The sequence below is a fragment of the Xenopus laevis genome, chromosome 6L (genome assembly GCF_017654675.1).
Source record: "Xenopus laevis strain J_2021 chromosome 6L, Xenopus_laevis_v10.1, whole genome shotgun sequence".
NCBI classification, from domain to species: Eukaryota; Metazoa; Chordata; class Amphibia; order Anura; family Pipidae; genus Xenopus; species Xenopus laevis.
In genome coordinates, this window is record NC_054381.1 from 135,155,972 (window position 1) to 135,167,141 (window position 11,170).

At 39.5% G+C, this 11,170-nt stretch overlaps 1 protein-coding gene across 5 annotated transcripts in view; it reads left to right on the plus strand.

Moving 5' to 3' along the window:
- The window catches only part of wwp1.L (WW domain containing E3 ubiquitin protein ligase 1 L homeolog), an 83,515-nt gene extending 73,559 nt beyond the window's left edge, over positions 1 to 9,956 (plus strand). For 4 of the 5 annotated variants that reach the window (XM_041566538.1, XM_041566540.1, XM_018268109.2 and 1 more), the window contains 5 exons: positions 1,593 to 1,713; positions 4,904 to 5,008; positions 6,306 to 6,402; positions 6,478 to 6,550; positions 8,888 to 9,956. In XM_041566538.1, the coding sequence (XP_041422472.1) occupies positions 1,593 to 1,713; positions 4,904 to 5,008; positions 6,306 to 6,402; positions 6,478 to 6,550; positions 8,888 to 8,987 (496 nt within the window). In that variant the 3' untranslated portion in view covers positions 8,988 to 9,956. Of the gene's footprint in view, positions 1 to 1,592; positions 1,731 to 4,903; positions 5,009 to 6,305; positions 6,403 to 6,477; positions 6,551 to 8,887 lie in introns of those variants that run through there. The other variant, XR_005961999.1, reaches the window with a different exon arrangement.
- The last annotated feature ends 1,214 nt before the right edge of the window (positions 9,957 to 11,170 follow it).

Below are 11,170 nucleotides of genomic sequence, written 5' to 3' on the forward strand. Positions count from 1 at the left end.
ACAATAGCCTTTGATATTATGTCTATTTTAGAAATCATCCAAGCCATTCTTAAAGGCATTAACTGAATCAGCCATCACAACATCACCCGGCAGTGCATTTCACAACCTCACTGTCCTGACTGTGAAGAACCCCCTACGTTGCTTCAAATGAAAGTTCTTTTCTTCTAGTCTGAAGGGGAGGCCTCTGGTACGGTGATCTACTTTATGGGTAAAAAGGTCCCCTGCTATTTGTCTATAATGTCCTCTAATGTACTTGTAAAGTGTAATCATGTCCCCTCGCAAGCGCCTTTTTTCCACAGAAAACAACCCCAACCTTGACAGTCTACCCTCATAATTTAAGTCTTCCGTCCCTCTAACCAGTTTAGTTGCACTTAGTCTCTGCACTCTCTCCAGCTCATTTATATCCCTCTTAAGGACTGGAGTCCAAAACTGCACTGTATACTCCAGATGACCCCTCACCAGGGACCTATAAAGAGACATAATTATGTTTTCATCCCTTGAGTTAATGCTCTTTTTTATGCAAGACAGAACTTTATTTGCTTTAGTAGCCACAGAATGACACTGCCCAGAATTAGACAATTTATCTACAAAACCCCCTAGGTCCTTCTCATTCAAGGAAACTCCTAACATAGTTAGTGTATAACTTGCATTTATAATATGTTTGCCAAAGTGCATAACCTTGTATTTATCAACATTGAACCTCATTTTCCAGTTTGTTGCCCTATAGTTCTGCACAATTTAGTATCATCTGCAAAAATAGAAATAGTACTTCAATGCCCACCTCCAGGTCATTAATAAACAAGTTGAAAGGCAAGGGACCTAGTACAGAGCCCTGCGGTACTCCACTAACAACACTGGTCCAATTAGAAAATGTTCCATTTACCACCACTCTTTGTAGTCTGTCTTTTAGCCAGTTCTCTATCCAGGTACAAATACTATGTTCCAGGCCAACATTCCTTAATTTAACCAGTAACCTTCTGTGTGGCACTGTAACAAATGCTTTAGCAAAGTCTCACTAAATCACATCTACTGCCATCCCAGAATCAAGATCCCTGCTTACCTTCTCATAAAAAGAAATTAAGTTAGTCTGGCAAGATCTATTACGCATAAAACCATGCTGGCAAAAACTCAAAGTATTATGATTTTCTATGAAGTCCAGTATCTTTTCCTTTATTAACCCTGCGAAAAGCTTTCCTACTACTGACGTCAGACTAACTGGGCTATAGTTTTGAGGCTGAGAACGGGATCCCTTTTTGAATAGCGGCACCACTCATTTATTTAGGGTTTAGGCATGAGCAGGAACTAACATGTTTACAAGTTGTTTAAGCAGGGATCTCATGGAGATGCTGGGTAGGTTCTCAGTAGAATGCAACCCTTTGCTGGCGACTAGCATCCTAGATGTAAACTCAATTTTCACTATAGTGTCAATGATTGTAGCTGTTCAAGGCAATAAAACCGTTTTAAGTCCCGAGTTGTTGATCTATGACTTAGATTGTGTGTGGGCTGTAATAAAGTCCCAAGCTGCTGCTTTTGCTTCAAACTGAATAACTGGATGAAAATAACAAATCTCCATTTAATTCTTTTTCTTTTAGTCTCATGGCAGAATGGAGATTCTCACGTGGAGTTGAGGAACAAACCAAAGCGTTTCTTGATGGCTTTAATGCAGTGGTTCCACTTCAGTGGCTTCAGTACTTTGATGAAAAAGAGTTAGAGGTTCGACATATACAAATGTACATAAAAATATATATATATATTTGTTTTATTGGGGATAGAACACTCAGTATATAGATGTCGTTGGTCATGCCAAATTTAAAGTATATTTGGAGCGAGGAGAACCTTTTCCTCATTTGTATGCAATGCCAAGGGAAGCACTGTTTTACTCCTCAAATTAAAATTTTCTTAAAATACTGAATCTCATTCAGTAATTTGTACAGCAGAGCCAGGGCATTTGCTGATCAGGTCATAACTACAGACTTGTTGCTTAGGGCTTTTCAGTATAGTGCAGGGTTTTGTGATCAGCATATGTTAAAAGGAAACTTTCATGAGAAAACGTGTTTCTTTTTTTAAATATAACACATCCATTAATAGAGCTCCTCCAGCAGACTTCTGCTCTGAAATCTGTTTTTTCAAACGAGCAAACTGATTTTTTTATATTTAATTTTGAAATCTGTCATGGGGCGAGACATATTGTCATTTTCCCAGAAGCCCCCAGTCATGTGACTTGTGCTCTGTTAACTTCAGTCACTCTTTAGGGTGGGCGCACACGGGAAGATTAGTTGCCAAGCGACAAAGCTTGGCTACTGTGGGCGACTTATCTCCCCGAAATGCTTTCCCGCTGTCAAGAATGCAAATCGCTGGCGGGATGGCATACGTATGGCTCGCAGTAGCGAAGATCTACTGCGGGCGAGTAATCTCCCCAAAGCCTTCCCGCCGGCAAGAATGCGAAACTGTGCACTTTGTCTCTAAGATACATTCTCACACAGGTAATTTGGTTGCGAAGCAGAACATACGTACTAGTATATCCATGGATGAAAGTTCTGATCTACCTTAACACCACCCATAATTAATTACTGTCCAAGGAAAGATGAGGCATAGGGCCCATGTTTCCTTCATTCCAGTTTGTTTTATTTTTCAATGGGGTAAAGACTGCGCTCTGTCCAGAACGGTGGGGAAGAGAGCTGCACCAAAGTTCAATCTATGGATCCACTTGTCCACATACAATTCAAAAGAAAATAGGGAATGGAAGGTGCGCTGGGGGTACCTGTAGAGAAAGGGAGACAAGCCTATCTAGTGTAGTATCCTTTGTACACTTTAGCGGATATTGAATAATCAGATCTACTCACATTCGTGAAATAATCATATCGCAAAAATGGGATCTGGTCGCATATGTCTTCAGTGTGAGGTTGGTTTGTAGTTGGCGTGTCTGATCGATTCTTTCGCCTGTTAAGTGAGGATGCCGGATAGTGTAGTACAGCTAGCAGAGAGGTGGTTTTAAGCCGATAATGCGCTTACCTTAAGTGTATGTACAAACGGCTTAATCGAACGCTGTCTGGATCGTGTTCAGATCGACCTCCGCAAGGGTTGGATGGACGGCACTTGCTGGGGTTTTCATCCGATCGCGTCCCGATGTCTAAATTCTGGCGATGGTGTGTTCTCCAGTAGACGCTGCTCTGATGTTTTCCGCAGTTGCACAAGTCGGCGTTCTTCTCCACGCGGTCTTCAGTCTCACCTGGGGATACTGTCGGCGCTGCTTTCCACTTCTCTACTGGATATTTTAGCTCAAAGGGGTTTGTTGAAAAATAAGTACAATGCCCAACGCGTTTCGTATACAATCAGCCCCTGAGGAAGTATAATTGTATACGAAACGCGTTGGGCATTGTACTGTTATAAACACTTGACTATAATAAATTCTTTAAAGGCAAAAGACATTGCCGTAAACTTATTTTTCAACAAACCCCTTTGAGCTAAAATATCCAGTAGAGAAGTGGAAAGCAGCGCCGACAGTATCCCCAGGTGAGACTGAAGACCGCGTGGAGCAGAACGCCGACTTGTGCAACTGCGGAAAACATCAGAGCAGCGTCTACTGGAGGAGAACACACCATCGCCAGAATTTAGACATCGGGACGCGATCGGATGAAAACCCCAGCAAGTGCCGTCCATCCAACCCTTGCGGAGGTCGATCTGAACACGATCCAGACAGCGTTCGATTAAGCCGTTTGTACATACACTTAAGGTAAGCGCATTATCGGCTTAAAACCACCTCTCTGCTAGCTGTACTACACTATCCGGCATCCTCGCTTAACAGGCGAAAGAATCGATCAGACACGCCAACTACAAACCAACCTCACACTGAAGACATATGCGACCAGATCCCATTTTTGCGATATGATTATTTCACGAATGTGAGTAGATCTGATTATTCAATATCCGCTAAAGTGTACAAAGGATACTACACTAGATAGGCTTGTCTCCCTTTCTCTACAGGTACCCCCAGCGCACCTTCCATTCCCTATTTTCTTTTGTTTTATTTTTCAGTATTCTGTTGCTGACTGATTCTGCCATAGGAACTGTAATATTTACAGTTACATATTATAGTATGTGCATAGCAATCCACAAAAGTAGCATGGCTGAACAGCATCAAACATCCACCAGAACTGTAACCTATTATAAATACTTGCTTTTAAAGTAAAAGGAAAGCTACCAAGGCAGTTTATTGCCAATAGATAAGTACAAGCTATTGCATTTTTATTCTTTAGAATGCTTTTCCATACCTGAGTAAACAGCTTTAGAAACTGTTGTTTGTTTAGGGTAGCAGCTGCCATATTCGCTTGCTGTGACGTCACTTCCTGTCTGTCTCTGCCTGCTCGCTCATAGCTCTGAGCTCAGATTACAGGAGGGAGGGGGAGAGCAGCAAACTGAGCATGATCAAGCCCAAGCCCAGGAGGTTTAAGCTGAAGTCTGATACAGAAGCCCATGTGTACAAAATAGAAGGAAAGAAATGTGGTGTTTCTTTTGACAGAGGAATCAGATCAGTGTTACTTTGAGGGTTTACCGGTGTATTTATATAGACCTTTCTGATAAAGCTTACTTAGTTTTATCCTTTCCTTCTCCTTTAAACACACTAGACCCTTCCAAGTTATGGTTTACTACACTTCCACTCGTATATAAGCATCATTTTGTTAGATTTCATTACAGGGGTGTAAATGGTTACCTGAAGACACCCACAGATATAAAGATCACCCCATGTAGTCAGCTTGTGGAGTCTTTCATAATAATGAAGAATATCTTGATAGTCAGGTTCACTGTAATCACACCATCTTCATAGCGATTTGGACAGGTTCAAGCTCATACACTCTGGGAAAATAGCTTCCATATTAATGACTTATTAAATTGTACTTTGCAGGTTATGCTGTGTGGCATGCAAGAAGTAGATTTATCAGACTGGCAGCGGAACACCGTCTATCGGCATTACACAAGAAATAGCAAGCAGATCATTTGGTTCTGGCAGGTGATTATTTTGTGGCTTGCTGCATGTGCATGTGTGAAAACATTAAATTTCCTTGGGCCGAGCAATGGACAGCAGACCCTGCAGCTGCAAGGGGCCCCAAAGAAATAGAATATTCTAACACACAAATTAAAATCCATGGAAATAAGGTCACCCAATGGATGGCCTTAGTGCAGTACATTTTAATAAAAGTAACCCCTTTGGAGCTATGCAAAGTAGCGTGTTTGATATGCATTGGCTTGCATCTCATACACTATGGGACCTGTTATCCAGAAAGCTCTGAAATTACAGGAAGGCCATCTCCCATAGACTCCATTTTAATCAAATAATTCAACGTTTTCTTTACTTTTTGTCTGTAATAAAAAAAGACAGTACCATGTACTAGATCCAAACTAAGATTTAATTAATCCTTAATGGATGCAAAACAATTTTATTTGGGTTTATTAATGTTAAAATGATTTTTAGTAGGCTTAGGGGCCGATTCACTAACTTCGAGTGAAGGATTCGAAGTAAAAAAACGTCGAATTTCGAAGTGTTTTTTGGGCTACTTCGACCATCGAATGGGCTACTACGACCTTCGACTTCGAATCGAACTATTCGAACTAAAAATCGTTCGACTATTCGACCATTCGATCGTCGAAGTACTGTTTCTTTAAGAAAAAACTTCGACCCCCTAGTTCGCCATCTAAAAGCTACCAAACTCAATGTTGGCCTATGGGGAAGGTCCCCATAGGCTTTCCTAAGTTTTTTTTGATTGAAGGATATTCCTTCGATCGTTGGATTAAAATCCTTCGATTCGAAGGATTGTATCGTTCGATCGAAGGAATAATCCTTCGATCGCACTATTTGCGCTAAAATCCTTCGACTTCGATATTCGAAGTCGAAGGATTTTAATTCCCAGTCGAATATCGAGGGTTAATTATCCCTCGATATTCGACCCTTTGTGAATCGGCCCCTTAAGGTATGGAGATCCAAATTACTGAAAGACCTGTTATCCAGAAAACCCCAGGTCACAAGCATACTAGATAACAGGCCCATATATATACCTTAAAAAGGGGCTATTCAGCTAGAAAGCCACAAAATAGATGCGGCCCTCTAAGAGATGTTTATGGACCTTACAGGGCTCCATAGACTGTATGACATCATTACGTTAATAGAATCCATTCCAGAACATGAGGTATAGTAGGTAATCCATTTTACAGGGAAAAATGACAACCCTGCTTTTATACAATATCCAGCCGTATTGCTGAATTAAGCTGGGCTTAAATAATTGTCTGGCTTTATCTTATTCTCTTTTCAGTTTGTGAAGGAGATGGACAATGAAGTTCGGTTGCGGTTGATGCAGTTTGTCACTGGTACCTGCAGGCTGCCGCTGGGAGGATTTGCAGAGCTCATGGGTAAGTGTCACAATATATAGGACCTCTAATTTTCTAGTCCTGGATGAAGGCTAATCCTGCTGTCTTATATTGCAGGAAGCAACGGTCCCCAGAAATTCTGCATTGAGAAGGTTGGGAAAGAAACATGGCTCCCTCGAAGTCATACATGGTAAGATGAATGATGTTAAAGGAATTGTTCAGTATAAAAATAAAAACTGGGTAAATAGATAGGCTGTGCAAAATAAAAAAAATGTTTCTAATATACCCAGTTAGCCAAAAATGTAATTTATTAAGGCTTGAGTGGGGGGGTGGCACATGGGTCATAACTGTTGTTTTTTAATCTGAGCTGAATGCTAAGAATCAATTGCAAACTCATTGAACAGTTATGTCCCATGTAGCCCCCCTTCAAGTGACTGACTAACTCCGAGTTAGAGAGCTGCAAAGCAGGGAGTAGTGTTATGCTATGTTACACCTCCACAGTCACTTCAGCCTTTATACATTACATTTTTGGCTAACTACTTTATTCGAAACATTTGTTATTTTGCACAGCTTATTTATTTACCCAGTTTTTATTTTTAGACTGAACTGTTCCTTTAAGCAGTCCTGAATTACCAGTGTGCCATTACCCTAATGTTTAGCTTGCTGTGTGTCCATGTTTGCACCTGCCTTGCAGAGGTCACTTCATTTTGAGCTTTTTTTTCCTCCTTGGTCCAAGGGCATCTGTTCCATATGAAGCCAATTCTACTCTCAAGTGATAGGGTGACACTGAGAAAACAATATTTGGGTGTAGCTTTGCAGTCGCACACATTTCACGTGTTTTTTATACACTTTAGAATTACCCAGAGCCTGTAAGTGGATTGTGGGACTTCACTTGGAGTAAGGTAGGGCTGTTGGGCAAGTAATGTGATTGCACAAGGGCTCTTTTGTCCTCTTCTGCCATCTGGTGGAAAATAGACATCCATCATCACTCCATGTAGAATATCTTGATATCTCCATCTTCAGGTTTTACTTTTTATGCACCTTTTTAATTATTCTTAATAGGTTTTATGCAACTTTTTAATTGTCGGGGGGGGAGTATTTTAACGGAGAAAGAAAGATCCAGTCGATGGGAGGTGCCAAATATTAGGGCACCCCCAAGGATTATATTCACTTACCTGATCTGCACCGCCTGGAGTACTTGCAAGAGAGTAATCCTCTTCCTCCCTTCTTTCTTCAAAATCCCACCACCGAAGCATGCACAGTATGCATCTCTTATTAAAGGGGTGCTTCAACTTTACAGGAACAGTTCCCTGTAAAAATAAAAATTAGGTAAATAGGCTGTGCAAAATAAAAAATGTTTTTAATATAGTTAGTTAGCCAAAAATGTAATGTATAAAGGCTGGAGTGACTGGATGTCTAACATAATAGCCAGAACACTACGTCCTGCTTTACAGCTCTCTTGGTTTCCACTGATTGGTTACCAGGCAGTAACAGAAGAGAACTTCCTGCTTTTCAGCTCTCTAACTCCGAGTTAGTCAGTGACTTAAAGGGGGGGGGGCACATGGGACATAACTGTTCAGTGAGTTATTGCAATTGATCATGCAGGCAGATTCAAAAGCAACAGTTATGACCCATGTGCCCCCTCTCAAGTCACTGATTGGTTACTACCTGGTAACCAAACAGTAGAAATAAAGAGAGCTGAAAAGCAGGAAGTAGTGTTCTGGCTATTATGTTAGACATCCAGTCACTCCAGCCTTTATATATTCAATTTTTGGCTTACCATATTATAAACATTTTTTATTTTGCACAGGCTAGTTATTTACCAAGTTTTTATTTTTATACTGAACAATTCCTTTGTTAACTTTTAGTATGTTATAGAATGGCTAGTTCTAAGCAACTTTTCAATTGTTCTTCAATGTTTATTTTTTTATAGTTGTTTAAAATGATTTGCCTTTTTCTTCTGACTCTTTCCAGCTTTTAAATGGGGGCCACTGACCCCATCTAAAAAAAACAAGTGCTTTGTAATTAAGGCTACACATTTACTGTTGTTAATTTTTATTACTCATCTTTCTATTCAGGCCTCTCCTGTTCATATTCCAGTCTCTTATTCATATCAATGCATGGTTACTAGGGTAATTTGAACCCTAGCAGATTGCTCAAATTGCAAACGTGGGAGCTGCTGAATAAAAAGCTAAATAAAGTACAAATAATAAAACATGAAAACCAAGAAGTGTGGAAGAAAAAGACAGAACTCTGTCTGTTAATTGGCTCATGTGACCTTACATGTGGTTTGTATGTGTGCACAGTGAATCGTACAATTCCAGGGGGCGGCCCTTATTTTTTAAAATGCCAATTTTCTATTTATGATTACCCAATGGCACATACTACTAGAAAAGTATATTAAGAAAATGGTTTATTTACATGAAGCAGGATTTTAAATATGAGCTGTTGTATGCAATATCTTTTTACAGAGACCTACATTGTTTGGGGGGTATAGTTTTCCTTCAACTGCCTTTTTCGTTTTCAGTTTTAATCGACTGGATCTGCCGCCCTATAAAAGCTACGAACAACTGAAGGAGAAGCTGCTTTTTGCAATTGAAGAAACAGAAGGATTTGGCCAAGAATGATCGGCAGCTGATTATTATTATGGACATGAATTGTATGTCCAGCCAAGTAAAATTGCACACAATTATTGTATATATATATATATATATATATATATATATATATATATATATATATATATATATATATATATATATATATATATATATATATATATATATATATATATATATATATATATATATATATTCTGTTTAGTCTGTACAGTGATCTTTGGCAAAGGGTGTCTGTCCCAAACGTAGATATTTGTTCTTCCACATAGATATGCAAAATACTTTAACCTTTTCTATTTTTATTTATTTCCCCTTCAGATGACTAAATAGTTAGAAAAAAAAAATAACTTTAATTTTAAATGCTGACTGAAGACTTTATTTTAAAATTTTTATATATATATATATATATATATATATATCTAATGTGTATATACTTGGGAACTCTAGTTTTATAGAGTTGTAAGTATATAGAACATCAGCCATTTGAGGAGGCTTGGGGGTCGCTTTATTCAATGAAATGATAATTTGCAAACAGTCGTGTTCTTACACAGAACATCCTTATCACAGACGTTTATTGCATGGCTGCCAACAGAGGTGTTGAGAGCTACTGCCAAAAACCTTGGTTAATTATGCGAGAACTATTGCTGCTGGCTTTTGTGAATGGCAGAATATGCACAGTTCTGTTCCTTTCATTTATTCAGTGTGATAGGCTGATTCTATTGAATGTTGTAGCTGAAGCTACGAGCGTGGTCCCTACTTGCAGACGCTGCTTCCTGGCCCTGTATAATAGCAGTACTTCGCTCCTCTGCGTGTTGCCGTTATTGCTCGGTATAGACGAGGGTGGGGAGAGGACGGGCTCTGTAGGGCCACTCTAGCTTTTACATTAGACAGTGTGAATGACGGTCTGGCCGTTTCAACAAGGATTACCTGGAATAATTTTGAAAATAAGATGATGAATAAATTTTTTTTTTTTTGTTAGATCTTGTTTCAGAGTCTTTTCTGCGATTTGCATGAGCAGTGCATCTTGGGATAATGGGGTGTCCAGATGTTTATAGGGGACATACACTTGGGATGCACCGAACCGAATCCTAATTTGCATATGTAAATTTAAATTTTACATTAATTTATAACGGTGCAGCTCTGGACTAAGTTGTCCAAATAAACCCCCGCATATGAAAATTAGGGACGGAAAGGGGAAAAATTTTTACTTCCTTGTTTTGTGACAAAAAGTCATGTGATTTCCCTCTCTGCCCCTAATTTGCATATGCAAATTAGGATTCGGTTCGGCCGTACAGAAGGATTCGGCCGAATCCTGCTGAAAAAATGCCCCTGGATTCGGTGCATCCCTAACATATACCAACTTGTACAGGGCCAGACTGATAATCTGTACATTCTGGCAAATGCCTGTAAAATGCCACAGTCACTATCAGTCATTATCTACTTTCAGTGAAGCAGAGACTGCAGTTTAAGATCCAGAAGATACACCGATCCATTTAAATGAATGCTATCTTAATCAGATTGTTTCACCCAAGCTCTTTAGTAGATCAATAGCGTCCTTTTGAACCTAGAAGAATGAAGGAGAAATAGATGATTACTGTATACGTATATATTCCCTGTAGCTGAATGGCTCAAGGACTTGAAAATGTCATGCCTAATGCAGTCAGTGAAAAGGAGATGTATTAGCTCTGCACAAAGCAGTATATCATAGACCTGGAATTGAGTGGACAGTTTATTTTGGGCCATATATATATATGAAGACAATACAACTGATGACAACGCCACCTCTGTTCACCTGCAAAGGGGTTTTTGGGTTCTCAGGGGACCTCTCATCCGTATCACCCATTGATAAATATGTCCCCATCAGGTCTGAGGTGGAGTTGTGATATTTAAAGGGATTCTGCCATGATTTATTTTTTAAATTACATTAGTTTACACTGCAAATAATTCTACAATATAAATTTTCATTCCTGAACCAACAAGTGTATTTTTTTTAGTTATAATAGTGGTGTGTAGGTTCCATCTCAGGTTATTTTGCCTGGTCATGTGCTTTCAGAAAGAGCCAGCACATGGATGGAACTGCTTTTTGGCAGGTTGTTGTTTCTCCTACTCAATGTAACTAAATGTGTCGCAGTGGGACCTGGATTTTACTATAGAGTGCTGTTCTTAGATCTACCAGGCAGCTGTTATCTGGT